Here is an 18,671-nt window from a genome sequence, read left to right as displayed (position 1 = left end):
GCTAGGGAAGCCTAGGACATAGAAGGATGCAACCATGCTTCAGAAAGGTAACTCAGATAGCCAGGAACAGAATTAGAAGTACGGTTAGAAAGCATTTCAACCAATTCCTCTGTCTTATGATAAGGACCTCACATCTGGTAGTAAAGGGAGTAGGAAAGAAGAGATAGGAGAGCAAAAATAGAAGAGAGAGAGAGAAACAATAGATGAGCTACATTGAAAAACTAGGTAGTGGATATAAGAATCCAAAGATCTAGATTCAACTTCCAACTCCACAATAAACTAGGTGAATGACCATAGGAAATACCTTAATTTTTCTGAAGCCTCAGCTTCTCTACTTAACATTTTGTATGTGAATGTGCTTGGTAATGTTCTCAAAAACTAAGTGGATATAAGTTGTAGTTATGTATCAACAGAGAGCCAGGGAGTTGGCAAGAGTGGCCAGAGAGAGAAAAAAGCAATCAGTATGTCTCAGATCATGAAGGAAATGGAAGGAGGAATTTACAGGAATGGGTGTGGTCACCAGAGCGAGATAGTGCTGAGTTCAGAAAGAGGCTTTTTAGAGCTCTAATATTTACAGCTGTGACTCTGGAATGAATCCTGAGTTACCTGTGTTTTGATCTGACTCAAGAGAATTTTTTAAAGGGCAGCATGAATACCTTTGTGTCTCAGTGAACCATGATGAGCCTTAGAATCTGAAACAGGTCTTTGAATGAAACTAAGAAGAAACTCCAAGCTCTTAACTCCTCTCCTTATGAGGGTGCTATACTGAACAAGAGTGAGGATAGAGGACTGGGTAGGACCAAAGAAAGCTAAATGTGTGCTGTTTTATATGCCACAATATCCGAGACCTTGTACCTCTGTGTTGCATTCCTTTCCTTCTTTCCTGGACTTTTGTCAGTCTATCCAGGTATCTGAACATGCCAGTCACTTCTCAGACTGTGTGCAGTATGTGTGGATGTGTGGTATTCCAGAAGAGAGATGGTAGTAGTGTGAGTATGTGAAAGTAGGTGAATCTGGGAGGAAGAAGAGCAGAAACTGATGTCCAGCTTCTCTCACCCATAGGAACAGCCTTCGTCCTACACCAAATTTAGGTGGTCCACATTTGATTTTATTAAGGAAAGCCATTGCTCCTGAGCAATGATCAAGAGTCAAATTATGATGAGAAATCATGATTAAAAAGCACACCTCTAAACTGGGAGCTGGTGGCTCATAACTGTAATCCTAGCTACTCAGGAGGCTGAGATCTGAGGATCGTAGTTCAAAGCCAGCCCCGGCAGGAAAGTTCATGAAACTCTTATCTTCAATAAACCACCGGAAAACCGGAAGTGGCCCTGTAGTTCAAGTGGTAGAGTGCTAGCCTTGAGCTGAAGAGCTGAGGGACAGCGCCGAGGGCCAGAGTTCAAGCCCCACGACTGACCCCCCCCCCAAAAAAAAAGTACACCTCTAAACCAAGATTTAAATGTTTTGTTAGGAGCTGGGAATGTTGCTCAGTGAATATAGAGAACACTTCCATGAGTTACATGAACCAGTAGCCTAAGACTGATTCCCAGCACAGAAAAGAGCTACAAGTAAATTTGCATGCAACTGCTCAGATATCTAGACTATACAGAAAGTGAAATCCAGCTTTTTATTTGTTTCTCTTTGCTATAGAATAAATGTTTCAAATAGTGCTGGTTGGCTTCCTTCAGATTATTTATATTTATATGAGTAAATATGCTCCCATATACTGTGACCTGCGCCCCCCGACACTACTTCCGGTCATTCTCTCTAGAACAAGAATGCATTTCCTAAGACTGTCTGGAGAGGCCAGGCATTGCTTAGCCATGTTTGGGAGGAAGTTGTTCCTCAAATGGGAAACAGATTCTGATGGGGACTTCAACACCCTCAGAGTGTTGGCCACTAAACAGTTTTGAGTCTTAGTAAGTTTTGAGTTGTCTGTGCTGAGGGGGCAAACCAATGGGACCACTAGAGCAGCCTGTGGGTGTAGAGGGAGAGGGGGAGTGGACTGGGAAAACTGGGGAGTAAGAAAGCTGAGCAGAGAGGTTGCAATTGTGTCCGCTTGAAGGCTCAAATTAAGTTCACTTTATTGTCACAAAAATTATATTTTGTGAGATGGCACTCCTCTGCTGCTGCCATTTTGTATATTAAATTCCAGTTCTGTTCAATTGGGGTTATCAACAAACAACAGATTCTTAAATTTAAGCTGCCAGGGCTGGTTAAACGGCTGATTTCTATCCATTATCACATCCCCTGCACTGAGTCTCTAGCACAGAGCTGGGAATGTGCCCGGCTAACCTGTCCTGCAGCTGACCAGGTTGCAGGTGGTCTGTACACCAACCTGAGAGCTGCTCCCGAGGACAGTGGGATTTTAGAGAAGAAAGAACCCCCTAAAGGTGACCTGATGCTGGAATCAAAGTGGGGGAGCCTCTAGAAAAGGGGAAAGGAGAAGGGGAATGACTTAACATTATGCGGTTCTCCTTCTGAGCACTCTGTGGTGGAATTAATCCTTGGAGAGAACTGTTCTTAGTCTTCTATAAGAAGGGCCAAGCGGGTCTCTTGTTCCCTTCTGCCTCTCCTGCTAACCTGGCTGCGCCCTTCCCTTTCTCCTTCAATTTCCCCTTCCCAGGCCCCTGTTGGGGCATTGTATCTCTCCAAACTGCAGGGCCCCAGAGCCTCCTTGCCTCTCCTCAAGTCCAAAGACAGGAAGATGACTGTTGTCTGCATCCCAAGGACCACTGGTGGTTGTCACCAGGCTAAGAAATCCCAGGGGGGAGGTGGCAGGCTGGAACAGAAGCTGGAGTTTCCAGGACAGCCCTGAGCAAGCAATTAACAAGTGGCTCTAGATCTCCCTTCATGAATCCACTAGGGTGATGAACGGGGTGGGGGGTAGGGGGGACGCTCTCGGGGCTCAGCTGCTTAGTAGGACAGAACTTGCCCCAGAATCAAAACTCTCAACCCACGGAATGCCAGCGGTGCTCCCGAAAGTGTGGACCACCATGACACGGAGGAGGGGAGACAGGGGTCCCTGGACAGGACCCTCTCCCGTTCCCCTCCACTAGCAACGCAAAGCAGGTGACAGGGCCTCTGCCCCCCTCCCCAGGGACCCCAGAACCACTGGTTACATCCACCACCCTTGAGGAGTCCCTGCGACCCGCATGTTTCCTAATCTCGTTCTTTCCTTTAACAACGGGAAAGTCAGAGGAGGATCTGAGGTTGATAGATTCCCAGAAGCAGCTCGGTGTACACAAGGCACTAAAGCACCCTTGGGTGGACTCTGTGTCCATTTTGCGACCCCGTCCACCACACTGCGACTCGCCTTCCCGGGTTGCTGGAGAAGACGGCAGATAACTCGCCCCCCCCCCCCGCCCCCCAACCTTTCCTTTGCGCCCCTCACCATCATCTGGGAAGAAGAGCACCAGGAAGCGCTGTGGGTTCCCGGGCTCCTGGCGGACCTCACACTCGCCGCCTCCGGATCTCTTCGGGCTCTGGAAGTACTTCTGCAGCTTGATAGTTAAGTTCTTGGGGGGCTGGGGACCCCAGGACCCCTCCACCAGCAGCGGGAAGGGGCCCGCGCCAGACATCCTCGGTTGGGTGCCTCTGCTCCGACTGCCGGACCCGGAAAGCGCCTTTTGCCCCTTTCGCTTTCGTTTCCAGGAAACTCCATCTGGCCTTTAGTTTCGGTCTGGGGCTCAGCGGCTTCAGGATTCTGATAGTTCCACCAACCCCCTCCCTCCCCCCTCCCCAATTCCCCACCTTCATCCCAGGCCCCAGCAAAGATGCGCGAATCCTCTGGGGCTGGCATCGGCCCCCCCATGTGTCGACCCAGGCTGACGCTCAGAGTCATTCCAGTTTTCTTCCAAGTCGTCTTTGGTTGTTGCTATTGTTAACAAGAGATTTTTTTAAAAAAAGTGATTCTTAAACTGTGATCTTGATGGCTTTGGCCATAGATGGATGGATCCCAGCTTTGCGTTCTGCCATTGAGCTAGTTTTCCTGGACTGTCAAGGCTGGATGTTTGCCAATGTCAGGGAAATGAGACCCTGGGGGGGGGGGGGGTTCGGAACACGTCACCAGTGTCTTATCATCTGGATGGATCCGCCCAAATCCTTCTCACAGAGTTCCCGCAAGGGCTAGGGCAAAGGCAGGCACAGGGAGTTGGGCCAGGAGCCAGTGGTGCCCTGGGACAGAGAGCAAGAGGCTCCTGAAACTAGGGATGAGGCTCTTCACCCAGGGTGCGAGCCTGCAGGGCTGGGCACAGCATCAGTGCCACCTGGGCCTTAGAGTTGACCCAGATAACCTTGAGGGCTGGGAATTGGAGAGGACTCCATGGTGTGATTTCTCTGTTCAGCTCCATCTGGTCAGTCCTGGTGGGTGAAGTGGAGTCAGAGACCAGCCATATGATAGCCCAAGGGCCTGGACCAGGGGAGACTAGTGAGGACCAGGGTGCTGGCCGAGGACGATGAGGACACGATGGAGTCTAAATTGGTACTGAAGCCTGTGAGCCAGAAGCAAAGGAAACACTCAAGAGGTCTCACTGCACTATTACCTATGGGACACACAAGGGAGTGGCTGGATAACATTTGTCAGGATCCTAGGGAGGCCAGACAGAGTGGGGGAGAGAGACTGAAAAGCGTGTATTCTCCAGGTGGGGAGTGTTTCCGGTGGCAGAGGGGCCTTATGCTTCCTTCCAGCGTTAGATATCTCCAGTCCGAGCAGAGTGTGTTGACATGCTGGAGCCCTGGCAGCCCTATCGGCTGAAGAGGAGGGAAGAAAGCCAGGGCACTGGCCTGAGGACTGGAAGAGGGAAAGAAGCAGAGTCAGCAAGTACAGCCAGCAGTTCCCAGAAGAGTTGGCTGGGGTGGGGGTGGGGCTGGGGCTGGGGGTGGGGGGAGGGATGGGGGAGGGGTGGGGGAAGGGGCTGTGTGCAGGGGAGAGGGGGAGCTAGCAGCCGCTGGGGATGGGAGGGGGGAGGTGTCACAGGAGATCAGAGGATGTTATATTTGTTTCCTGGATTAAATATTTTTAAGATAGGAAGGTCTCTGGCATGAGTAAACTTTGGTAGGACAGGAGGATGACAGATAGGAGAAAGTGGAAGTCCTTCTTAGGTGGCATATGTAGAAAGAGGACAGTTCCAAATCATCAGGGGCAAGCCAAAGAGAGAGAGAGGAAGAAGGAAAGAGAGAGAGAATTGGAGAGGGAGAGAGAGGAGAGGAAGAGGGAAAGGAAGAGGGAGAGGGAGAGATTGAGGGCACACAGCAGCCTGTCCATTGTACACGGCAGTGGGCGATTATCCCTACGGAGTCTGTAGGAGGGTGAGGTGTCAGAGCCTGCCAGTGTCAAAGGTTCTCTCACCTCTAGATCTTGCATTTCATGTCTTAATCACAGTGAAGCTGAATTTTAAGATGAAGAAAATCAACTACTCTATAGGCCAAAGACATTTCCTGAGCTTTTATACTTTTGGTATAATAGAGTTGAAGCACCTGCAATATTCTACCGGCAGGTGGTGCTGGTGATCTGCTCTAAACCACCCTGGACCCCTGCAGGGCAAGTGCAGAAAACAAAACAGGTAGATCCCAGCCCTCAGCTAAACAACATGATTGTGACAAGGCCTGGTTCCTGTTTCACCTCCCCCCCCCCCCCCCCCCCCAAACACCGGGGGAAATCAGCAATTCCAATCCCTCAGTATTTGGAGGTCCAGAACTGGGAAGTTAGTTTTCTTTTTCTTTCCATCATCAGTTGATAAGAAAAAAAGGATCAGATTTATTTTCATCTTTCAAAAGAAAATCTTTATTTAGGTAAGTTGTCAGTGTCCATTTCTGGATGCCTTACAAAGACATTATTCATTATTACACGTTAATTATTGCTGAGTGCTTGGATAGGAGCTTCCAGGGGATCTGATAGCAAGTATTAAAATCCACAGAAGGTTCTGAAGGAAAGCATTGAGTTTCAGTCTCTGTAGCACTTTGTCTTCTGGGTTTTTCTTTTGCATTATTCATTTGAGCCCACTCCCACCACAGCGTACTCATCCTCTCTCAATTCTACTTTCTTTTGCATCTTCCCTCTGAAAGCTTTTTTCCTCCTTAGAAAGCTAGTACCCCGCCATCCAGGGAAGAGGAGCCTTGTGTGGGAGTAGCCTTCAGCATAGAAGTGTCCATGTCCTTGGTTACTCTTCCACCGAATAGCCAATATTTGTACAACAGTGAATATTTGTTCAATATATGTTTGCACTTTAGGATTGAACTTAACTTTGTCTACTTCATCAACATCTTCCCTTTCAGTTTGTCTGCAAACTTCTATTGTCTAGTATAAATCTCTCTCTGTACCATGCAGAGTCCCCTTTATGGAAGGGTGTCTTGACTTAGCTGTTGGAAGTGTGATTTGCTCAACCTGTTCAGACTTGCTCACAGCCATCTTGCCCAGGCCATACCTTTCGTAGGACAGCCCCAGCCAATGGAAGGGAAGCATAGAGGCTTAACCTATCATAAATACAGTTCCTACAGGTTTTTAATCCTGTGAGCTGAGCAACCCATGGCATTTCTCTGAGGCTGTTTTGAGGCCTGCATTACAGCTTGACCTCTTTGACCAATTCTACTTCCTCTCTCTCCCTTCCATAGGTTTCAACTTAACATCCTGCACATTGCATTTCATGTGGCAAGCCAAGCCCTGGAGAAGACAATCTGTGGTATACATGGGTGTTACCTTTTAACTCTATGGGATGAGGGCAGGTCACTGATTAGGAACAGGTGACGTCTGTTCAATCTGTGTCTTTCTCAGCTCAACCATGAGCACCTTCCTCGAACTGTCCTTCCTCCTTGTGATTCCAAGTTAACATGAAGATAATATATCAATCAATATGATTGATCAAGATCAACCCTAAAGTACAGATATGAATTATTACACAAATATTATCTGTGGTTGTGAAGTGGAAGGACCAGGAGTCAAGGCTGGCTGATATTCTACCTCTCATCAGTCAGAAAGTACATCCTAAAAAGCTTTGCTTTGTGGAAGAGATTGGGGAAATATTTTCTGGTTCTGTAAGTTGGTGATCTCCCTAAATTAAAATAAATTCTATCTTCATCTTACATATAAACTTCTTTCTTAAAGTCTATATTCTGTCAGTGATTGGAAGTCATGAACAAAAATAAGTTTTAGTATTAATGATCTCATTATATACCAGGCAATAATGATTTTCCTTTTTAAAAAATTGGCATGAATTAAATTGTACAAAGCAGAGGTTTTCTTACTGCTATTTCCATATACACATAGAGTGTTGTTTGATTATATTCCACCTCCTCTGTGGCTGTTTCTTGTTCCCCTTCCTCATGTATTCCTTCTCCCCTCCCCTCCCATCTCTTTCCCTTCTCCCAATTATCATGACCTTCTTTGTATTTTGTTTCGTTTTCCCTTAGCTTTCACAAGTGAGCAAAAAAAAAATGTGGTATTTGTCTTTAAAGGACCAGCTTACTTCACTTAAAATGATTTGATGTTAGAGAAAAACACAACAACTAAACTTTGTCTTATAACCAGATAGGTGACTATGAACAGTATTTTTTGGGAAGGAAGAAAGATGTTATCGTCTGAAAGTAATAAGGTATTCTGGGTATGCTTGGTAGTCATAAAATACCACATATAAACTTGGATTGTGAACATTATCTACAACAGTGTCATAAAGTCCAGTAGGAGCATGAGGGTCCTTCGGCGGAGGCACAATGCTTGTCTGAGATCCAACTGTATAGTCTCCAGTGAGTACACGTGCAAAATACATGTGCTTTTTCCCATTTGCATCTGGTTTGGAGTACCTATCATTGGCAGAATAATTGGCATGGACAGCAAAATAGGTTCCCTTTCCATAGCATACATCTGTGAAGAGAAAAACAAATCATTTTAAAGAATTCCAGCATAGTATACAATTTGACATGGTTGGCCCACTTTGTCAAATAATGTAAGAAGAATATTCAGTTAAATATTTAGAGTGTGTACTTTAAGAAATGGAGGGACAAAGGATGAGCAAATGCAGCCCTGATATTCACTGGATACTATGTTGAAAGTGAACTATACAACTTGTAGGTGGGGATGGAAGGCAAAAACTGGGAGAGAGCAGGGAAAGGGTAACATTGTCCAAGAAGAAATGTACTTGTTACCTGACTTATGACACTGTAACCCTCTGTATATCACCTTTATAAGAACAATGTTTAAAACTCAAAATTTCTTTCTTTTTATTTTTTTTATTGTGAAAATACTGTACAGAGGGGTTACAGTTACATGGGCAAGATAATGAGTACATTTCTTACCAAGCATTGTATCCTCCTCCTTCCCATCCCTTCCCATCCTCCCCACTAAAACTCAAAGTTTCTAAGTCACAGGGTGAGGCAGGTCCTTTGGAAGGAAATACAGTGAGACCAACCCTGAAACTTGGACTTCAAACTGGCCACCTGGCACAAGGGAACACAGTGAATTCCTACTGTCCCCAGGCAGCTTGGTGTCCTGTCATTCAGGGCAGCCAGATTCCCACTTCCTTACCATTCTTCCCAGCATAGCTGCGGTTAAAGCCATTTGTATTAACATATGGCACAGAGCCAGCTTCTGTCCCATGGAAGAGCTGCCTCTCATTCTGTTTGTGGCCATTCTTGTCATCCATGGCTCTTTTCTTTGCTTGGTAGCTATTCCAGAGATCTGGATTCTGGATCCTTACAATCTACAAGTTAATACAAAAAATATTCTGCTAAGGCCACAAACACTTGCCAAGGCATATGAAACAAAACATGTTCACTACTTTTTTTTTTTTAATTACATTCAACAGCAAATCCAATGCAGAGAAGAGCTTCATGCATGTACATATGTGTTTAGATCCAGTGTTTCATAAAGACAGGCATTGGAGCAAGTGTTGGTTTAATTTTTAATATCTTTTATGCACTATGTGAGAGCAAACGTGTCTAAGATCTAAAGTAGTTGTTATATATACTTTGTTTACCCTGTCTCTATAATCTCTGCTTCCTTCCACTCCAGGAACTTGCTCCTGACATTGTCACCTCTCTTTCACGACCTCTCTCTGTCTCTTGCTATCTCTGTCCTTCTGGGATAGCAGTTGACCTACCCATGTTCTAATCTTGAGAGAAGCACTGGAATGTCCAGGCAAGAAGTATAGTCATGAATGGGAATGTAGTTGCTCCTCAGCTGCAAAAGTGGGGCATGAATCCTGATGGGGAGGAATCTGGCTAAAGGCATAGTGGCCATGCTTTGAGCACACCTATTGGTTGGTGAGTAGCCTTCTGGGCTGTGGTAGAACATGGTTGGTTCCCTGATTACAGATCAGTTTTCAAACTCCTCTAATCAACCAATGTAGCAGTTTCATACACATATCCTGGGAGAAGTGGGTAGGTCAAACGGGCTAGGGTACTTCATGGGAAGGTACAAAGCAAAGATGCCATGCTGTTAGGTTTTTTTTTTCTTTTTGCATTCTGGAGAACTCTCAGATATAATACTGTTGCCTGCCCACAGCTGAATCTTTCTGTCATTGCTGTTCAGATTTGATTTTGCTAATTTGCTCTCTAGTTCAAAGTCTGAACATTATCACACTTTTTACTGGTCTGACTTACAACAACTTTTGTCTGCTATTCTTGACATCAAAATTCCATTTTTCCAAACTAGTTCTATCTTGTTTCCACTTAAATTTTGCTTATTTAACTCCCTTAATGTTTTTTTATTAATGTTTAAAAATCATTCTCATTTAGTCTTTCAAGCTTAAAAAGTATAAGATTGTTTCTTATTGTTTTACAATTTAATAACAATGCAAAATAATTATTTTAGGACCCAGAATGTAGCTCAGCAGTAAAGTGCATGCTGAGCATGGTGAAGCCACATGTTCAAACCTAAATACTACAAGAAAAATTCAAATCAAACTTTGAAGCCATGTTTTTATTTTTATTACTTTGTTTCACAAGATATATCTGATGTGTCTTTAGTATTCTAACATCATATTGCAATAACTGACAGAACTTTTTTGTTGTTGTGCCATGGGGCTTGAACTGAGGGCCTGGACACTGTCCCTGAGCTTTTTTGATCAATGCTACTTTAAGCCAGGACACCACTTCAGGTTTTTTGGTAATTAATTGGAGATAAGCGTTTCATAGACTTTCCTGCCCATGCTAGCTTGTAACCACGATACTCACATCTGAGCTTTCTGAGGAGCTAGTATTGCAGGCATGAGCCACTGGCACTCAGCAGAAGAACTTAATGTCTCAGTAATTATGGTGACTTAAGCAGAATTAAAATTACAGCCCAATTACCATTGAAGTACTAATTCTGGATAAAAGCATGCTAGGAAGTGAAAGAAAATGTATTCATAGGAAAATGTATTCAGGAAACTCTACATCACAAGCAGCCTTACCTTCTCTATGACAAAGTTTGAGCAGCTCTCATTAAACTTGTTTGCCACAGTGTTGTATTCTGGATCACCAGGTGTCAGCTGGACCACACACAAATGCTGCTGCTTCATGTTGCTCCAGTGAATAGGCATTTCAGCTGCAAGACAGATGTTTGAGAATCCCCTGAGAATTCTAGTATTCTTTGGCAAACTGAATACCATCTGTGTCCGTGAGTTACAAACTCCTAATTCTCTGTGTTCAAGAAATTCCTTAGCTTTCTAGGAAAATATTTTTCAAAGTATGGACCACCGACAACCCATGTCAGAATTGACGGAATGTTTGTTTTTTAAAAAAGGGAAAGGAAGTAAGGTCTTAGCTCAGTGGTTGATTGTTTTCCTGGCATGCATGAGGCTCAATACCACCGCCTCTAAAAATGTCCACAGATGTGTTAAATCAAGATTACTTTTCCTTTTTCTTTGTACGAGATGGGACTTGAACTTGATACCTGACATTTTCCCTCATTGGCTGGTGTTCTACCAACCCCTTGAATCAGGATTTTGGAAAGGCAAAGTCTGTGTCTTCATCATAAGTTTTTATCATGCTAAGAGGTGGAAATTAAGGGTGGAATATAACTCTTCTGTTCAGCCTCTACTCTGTTATAACTTAACAAAACATTATTTGTCTACCATCCATTCAATAGTTGCTATAGTTTTTCCCAGAATGCTTCACCACTAACTCCACCAAAGGGCACACAACTTGTATTTTCTCATTCTTCTTCAAAACATATTTCAGAGGTGTATGGGTGATAGATTTTGTGTGTGACATGTGGTTGAGGAAGATCAGTCTCCATTTTCCTACAGCTGATCAGAATCTGAAGAATTCATTCACATGTATGCCCATGAGACAAATATAGGGTATAGGAAGCCAAGTTACTAATTTTCGTTGGGGTACTTATATGCTTAGAAGTCAGGAATGGTTGTCTATTCAAGACAGGCATTCTTTTCCTGAGGATCTCACCCAGTCAATATCCCCATTTTGTTTCTTAGTGTGTGTGTCCTGCCACGCAAGCCAGAGGTGACTTCGGGGAACAGAATCAGGAGTCTCACTTATCACACATGCAGAAAGGACCACACTGTCGAAAAAGTCTGTCCTTTCTGTTTCCATTCCTTTGTAGCAGTGTTCTAAAAACAAGCCAACAAAAAACTCGGGGACACTTTCCTTATAAACCTATCACCTCCTCTGATGGAAGCAGCCAATATGCTTGCTGGGCAGGCACTCTAGCACTTAAGCCACACTCCTGGTTTCTTTTTTGGCTGACTTCAAATCGAGATCCTCATATCTTAGCCTCCTGAAGAGCTAGGATTACAGGCATGAGCCATCAGTGCTCAGAATGACTAGTTATTTTTAATCTAATCAAACCCCAGCATGTGGTTATACATGTATGCACTATCTATACATAAATAAATAGTTTTAAAATGCAAACTGTCAATTTTAAAAACCTCTCTGTTGTCCCTAGAAAGTATTGTAATAGATTAACTATTTTTAAGATTTCTCAAAATTTAACAACCTACCAACTGTATATTTTCTATTCTGAGGACAAACTGATCCTTGTTTTAGAATAGTAAACCTTTGGGGGAAGAGTTTGGGGGAGTTAAAGTTGGAGTTTTGTTTCCTTACAACTCTATGGCATAAAAGTGGACTTGAGATTAGAATGACATCAGTTACAAATAATAGAAGGTATGCTTCCTTGTACATCTTAGTATAGTGCTGGTATATGTATAGATAGTGCATACATGTATAACCACATACCAAAATAACTGAGAAATAAAAATATAAATAGTGCTTATCTTTGGTGATCTATGTGATGGTTTTTGGGGAAGGGGAGTGCTGGGGTTTGAACTCAGGGCCTCATGCTTACTAGTCAAACTCTCTACCACTGCAGCCATGTCTCCAGCCCTTGGCTTTTAGTTTGTTTTTGTCGGTCGTGGGACCTGAACTCTGGGCCTGGACTCTGCAGCTCAAGGCTAGCGATCTATCACTTGAGCCACAGCGCCACTTCTGGCTTTTTCTGCTTATGTGGTGCTGAGGAATCAAACCCAGGGCCTCATGCATGAAAGGCAAACACAAACACTCTACCACTGAGCCACCTTCCCAGCCCTGGCTTTTAGTTTTAATTAATATATATTTTTAATATTTTGCACATGATCTCCAATAAGCATGTTACTTTTGTAATAAAAAATCAATTTTAAAGCAAAAAAAAGTGATGTTAAGGACTTTCTGATTCTCAATTCTACAATAATGGTCTATAAATTTTCTTAGTTCATCAGTCTTTTTTGAGATACTGGTATCTGAACTCTGGGCCTTGTGCTTTCTAACTCTCCCACTGAGTCATCTTTTGCACTGGTGATTTTTTTTTTTGAGACACAGGCCTCACTTCCTGCCTAGGCATGGGCTTGGACTGTGATTTTTTTTTCCATAGCTATCACTGAGATAAAAATCTTTCTGACTCTTCTGTCCATGCTGGCCTGTAGTTACAATTTTCCTGATTTCATCCTCTCATGTAGCTGGGACAATAGGTATGTGCCTCAGTAACCAACTGTAGCAGATAGTCAGATTGTTTATAACTTATAGAAGACATTGATAAAAAATGCACACAGGGCTAAGTATGTAGTTCACCCTCTGTAATCCCTGCTACATGGGAGAAAAAGCCAGCCCAGATGAAAAATATGAGACCCTATCTGAAAAGTAAACTAAAACATAAAGGGCTTACAGGTATGGCTCAATGAGTAGAATGCTTGCCTATAAAGTACAAAGTCCTGAGTTCAAACTCCAGTACTGCCAAAAAAGAGAAAAGAATGGTATAGAACTTCAGAAGACAATGTAGATCAGTTAAGTATTTCTTTCATCTGTATTCTAAATATGACTAGTATTTTGAAAATGTATGTCAATAGTCATGTTGGTAGAAGGGCAAAAGAAAATATAAAAATAAAAGATAGGGCTGGGAAGGTGGCTCAGTGGTAGAGCACTTGCCTTGCATGCATGAGGCCCTGGGTTCGATTCCTCAGTACCACATAAGCAAAAGAAAAAAGCCGAAAGTGGCTCTGTGGCTCAAGTGGTAGAGTGCTAGCCTTGAGCTGAAGAGCTGAGGGACAGCACCCAGGCCCAGAGTTCAGGCCCCACGACGGGACCCAAAAAATAAAAAAAAATTAAAAAAGATATTCCACCAAGGTTCAGTGGCAGTAGGCATGGGACAGAGTACTCTCAGCAGCAGCAGCCTGCAGCCTGAAGATGTTGCCGCCTATTACTGTCAACAAGCTTTCAGTACTCCTCCCACAGTGATACAAGTCATAAGAAAAACCTCCCAGGGAAGAGGCTGGGCTGCCCCAGCTGATCCTTCTACTGTCTCCTCCTGGTCAGAAGGTTCTCAGACACAGCCAGTTTACCCTTGAAGAGTATGAATTGTGGCATCAGTTAATATTTATGCAACAACAAAACAATTAGCTCAATATTCTAAAAAGAAATAAAAATAAAAAATAAAAGATATGATAAAAAGATAAGCATACAGAATACTGGAAGAATAATGGAGCTAAGTCTTCTTTCCATTGTTGGGAGGCTATACCTTTGTTGAAACAGAATCAACATTATCACATAGGTTGTGGCAGCCTCATCACACATGTAACTCATAAAAGCATTTGATACATACAGGTGGTTACAATCCTTAACATTTATCCCACATCCCTATTTCCTTGAAACCATTTCACAGACAAAACAGACTTAAATGATAATGCAATGTTTCAAATTTTTTCCTCCTAGAAAAACTGTTTTGTTTTGTTTTTTGGTTGGGTCTCAATGCTTGAACTCAGGGCCTGGGCACTATCCCTAAGCTTTTTTGCTCAAGGCTAGCTCTCTACCTCTTAGAGCCACAGCTCTATTTCTGGTTTTTAAGTGGTTAGTTGGAGATAAGAGGCTCATGGACTTTCCTGCCCGGACTGGTTTTGAACTGCAATCCTCAGACCTCAGCCTCCTGAGTCTCAGCCTCCTGAGACACTGACACATGCCTAAAAAAATATTTTTTTGATAGCAGGTAGATAGTTAAATGGTTTTTCCTTCTCTGCTTGAAGGAAATTGAAAATCAACAAAATCATTATTATACAGATTAAACAGAGCAAGGGAAATAAATGTGAGATCCAGATCAGGCACATACATGCTACTGAGACTAATTTGTGAAATGAACTGAGCTAACTTTATAATAATCTTTTATAATCTGAGTATTATTAATACAATTTGGCAGAAGGAATACCATAGAGAATTGCACTTCTTGGTAACAAGCAATGCATACATACTGCTCATTTACTGCTTCTCCTATCAGAATACAGACTTTAAAACTACATTATAGCCACAGGAAATAGAGTGTAATTAATGAAAAATACAAAAAAGGTCATAAATATCCTGCAAAACAGTATTCTTATAAGGTTACACTTGGTACTCAATGAGATGCTGAATCGAGTACTATGATTTGGGCCTGTAAGGATTACATTGTACATGATGCTCATCTTTTTCCTAAAGATTTTGTTTATAATTAAGAGCCAGCAAGGAATAGCTGGGCATTGATTATGGCCATATGGTTGGTCCAAAGAACCATGCTTCCTATTATTGCTGCCAAACACTAGCGTATTTCTTTCCTCCATTATCTTTTAATTAAATGCATGATCATATTATAGCTAATATAAACATTTAAGAATGAGGAAGTCATGAAAAACTGATCATTAAAGCAATCCTGCTAAGATACATCATGTTGGGTGCTATATCTACAGACAAGTAAGAAATAGGCTTTTTGTTTAACTGTTGCTAAGTATTGCTTAATCTATCCCAGTTATACACTCTATCTTGAATAAAACTGTTTCTTTGCATCATTTATACCTTGATAAGATATATCTCTCTTAATTCATGGAATAAAAAAGCTATCAACTCACCGAGGGAGGAGAAGTAATAAAGACCTAGCAAGGATGAACAAATGCAGGCATGGTACTTAGTAGATACTATGTGGAAAATGAACTATGCAACTTGTGGACAGGAACAGGAGAAAACTGGGGAAAGCAAAGGGGTGTTATTGTCCAAAAAGAAATGTTCTCATTACCTGATTTATAAATTGGTGACCTCTCTGTACCACACTTTCATAACAATAATAAAATTGTATTAAAACAAAAAAGACCCCAGCAAAACAGGCTTAAGAGACATGTAAAATCTCTATTAAAAAAAGACCTCAAGTGGACACAGTAGTAAGGTCTGAGTACAAAAACCATGTGATGAAAGTTATTGTTAAAATAATTTCAAAATACAAGAATGACTAAAAGGAAAATCCATTTCTTCTCAAATTCCAGACACTACAGGAAGTGTCCTTCCAATGGATAATTCCTTTAGTTGAGGACATAAGGGGTGTTTTAATGGAAATCCACAACAGTTCTCTAAATTAGAATGCAAAGGTAATTGGAATGCAAAGGTAATTGGAATGCAGATGGACACACACACACACACACACACACACACACACACACACGTACGTGCAGGCAGGGAAAATTAAATGTTGGATGTTAAGTCTTTGGCAAGATTGTTCTCTTGCAGGGTCCATCCACTTTCTTTAGCTAGAATAAAGACAAGCTCTGCTTACTCCTGGCAAGACTCCCTTCTTTGACCACAGAGGTCACACCCCTGTCATGCCAACTCACTTGTAGGACTGTCAGGACTAACGACATTGGGCCTGTCCATTCTGTCTACATCAGACATAGGAGATTTGAAGTTTATATCCATATCCCATTATGTTTATGTATCCCTCAATCTGACTTTATCCCTGCTATCTCCCTAATTCCAGAAACTTTTCTACTGTATCATGAAGAGTGGAATCCTTATACTTTCAAGCTCTTCTCCAAATGGTCTCTCTCCTGAGGACATTGCTTCTACTGACACTTTCTAGGAATGAGTAGTACTCTTTCTGTCTCTCAGTATATTTTCCTCGGTGTATATGATCCTTAGTATATTTTCTCATGCTTTTAAGACTTTCCCTTTATCAGTATATTTAAACAATATGATTACAATGTTCTTTATGTTTCTTATGCTGGGATTCCGAGAAATATGGATCATAATGATGTAGTTTGGTAATTTTTCTTACAAGAACCTTTTTCTAAAAAATGTGAACTTATCTATCACTCCTTATCTATCACTTAGTGTTCCCCCTTGCTTCTTCTGCTCAAGGTTAGCACTCTACCACTTGAGCCACAGCACCCCTTCCAGCCTTTTCTGTGTATATGGTACTGAGGAATTGAACTCAGGGCTTCATGCATACTAGGCAAACACTCTACCACTAAGCCACAATCCCAGCCTGCAATCTTCTTAATCATTTATAGGATACTTATAGAGGTTTCTCCATCCTGGCAGTTGGGTATGTGAATTATTCCCAGCTATATGTGAACATTAGGAAGTGTTCTGTGTGCTCATTTCTTCAATGTTGGAGGCATCCCTTATAGATTAAAGACTTTCCATGATGCTTCCTCCTCTATGGTACTCTTGCCTAAGAATTCTAGCTATGTGGCCATTGGACTCTGCTTCTTCAACTTAGCTGAGCTGTCTGAGTTCTTCATCTGTGTGTTGCTGAAGAAATCACAAGGGATCATTGTCTTGCCCTGTCTGATGTCCAAAGTCTGAGAACCATTGTTTCATGCATACTTTCTATTTCATACATATACTGATCCTTCCCTCCCCAGCTTTCTTCCTCCTTCCCTTTCTTTTTCCTTCCTTCTCCCTTCATCCTTTGCTGGTATTTGTCCAGCACTTGCCCAACAGAACAGGCTAAAGGAAAACGCAACCATTATGATGGATCTCACTTTTTATTAAAAAACATCCACATGCAGCAGGACCCCAGGGCTGACCCAAGTCCAACTACAAATATCTAGTCCTTGTATTCTTCTTTCCTAGAAAACTGCTCCATAAGTTGTTTTTCTCTACAAAAAGTACTCTCCTATTCTCACTCATCAAGTGGTAATTTTGTTTCCGACTTTCTGAGACATAAGTAACATCTACAAGTTCCACCACCAACCAACAGCATTCATATCTATATACCCTGTCTTCTCTTCTGTTAAATTCAGGCTCTATTCTAGGTCATCTTTAGCTGGTTCTTCTTTACCTCTCCAACCTCTAAAGACTATGATACCCAAGGACTTGCTCTTTTTCTCTTCTGAAGCTACTTTTCCCTCCACCAGTGATCTCATCCAGCCCTAGGACTTTAAACGCCACAACTGAGAACTCCCACATTTCTTCAACGGACTCTCTTTTGAACTCCAGATTTGTATATCTGACACATAAATTTCTATCAGCCATTTCAGGCCTCTGATCTCAATGCCATCTACTTCCAATTGCTCCGTCTACAATCCTGAACATTTTAGTAAAAAAAAACTCTATTTTCTTAATTATTAATATTAAAGAGTTGAGAAATATCTTAGAGTTCTTCCTTTCTTCAAACACTACATCTGACTCATCAGCAGTAGTGATGAGTCTACTTTCAATTTATACTTGCAACCTAACCATTTCTTATATTCTCCACTGCTACCCACGGAAGCCACAATGAAAGCTACCATCTAGCCTAACAAGTCTTTCGGCTCTGACCCTTGTTTTCAAGACAACAGCACAGTCACCCCTTCTACTCTTCTACTCAAAGCCTTTCCATGAATGATGAACCCCCTCAACTCCTTGTTAACAACAGTATCCTTACAATGGTTTAGGAGGCCCTGCATGAGCTGGCTTGCTCTACCCCTCTGATCTCATTTCCTACCACTGCTTCCCTCACTAGTTCTACTCTAGCCATACAGGCCTCATTGCTTTTTCTTTGATATGCCAAACAAGTTTAGGATGTTTGTCTTTGCCATTCCTTTCCTCAGTCTTGTTCAGAATTGATATGCCAGCCTTCCTTTCTCCTTCACATATCTACTGAAACATAATATACGCCTTACCTGTGATACTTTACACAAAACAAAAATCCACCTGTTCACCTTTCTTTTTCTCCATTTCCCTGCTTATTTTTCTGCAAGGTATTTACTACTCTCTGACACACTTAACACTGACTTTTAAATTTTTCTTGCCTTGATCTTCTCATTAGATGTAAATTCTGTGAGGAATTTATTCTCAGCCCTTAGCAAACATTTGGCTGTTGTCTTCTTGAGAATTTCTTCACTTGGTTTCCAGGGCATTCTTGCCTTTGGTCGTTATCTCACTAGCAAGTTCTCCTTTGTTTCCTTACTGATTAAAGAAAAGGAGTGAGA

At 42.3% G+C, this 18,671-nt stretch overlaps 1 protein-coding gene across 2 annotated transcripts in view; it reads right to left on the bottom strand.

Annotated features, from left to right (window-relative positions):
- Nucleotides 1-18,671, bottom strand: part of Parp14 (poly(ADP-ribose) polymerase family member 14) — a 133,107-nt gene that overhangs the window by 32,563 nt on the left and 81,873 nt on the right. Inside the window, exon 1 of one of the 2 annotated variants that reach the window (XM_042667623.1) lies at nucleotides 3,395-3,606. The exons of the other annotated variant lie outside the window; for it this stretch is intronic. Coding sequence (XP_042523557.1) covers nucleotides 3,395-3,581 — 187 coding nt within the window. The 5' untranslated portion in view covers nucleotides 3,582-3,606. Of the gene's footprint in view, nucleotides 1-3,394; nucleotides 3,607-18,671 lie in introns of those variants that run through there. 2 annotated transcript variants of the gene reach the window in all.

This window comes from Dipodomys spectabilis, unplaced genomic scaffold (assembly GCF_019054845.1).
Source record: "Dipodomys spectabilis isolate Male_0828 unplaced genomic scaffold, ASM1905484v1 ptg000017l, whole genome shotgun sequence".
Taxonomy (NCBI): domain Eukaryota; kingdom Metazoa; phylum Chordata; class Mammalia; order Rodentia; family Heteromyidae; genus Dipodomys; species Dipodomys spectabilis.
This window is presented reverse-complemented; position numbering and strand designations above follow the sequence as displayed.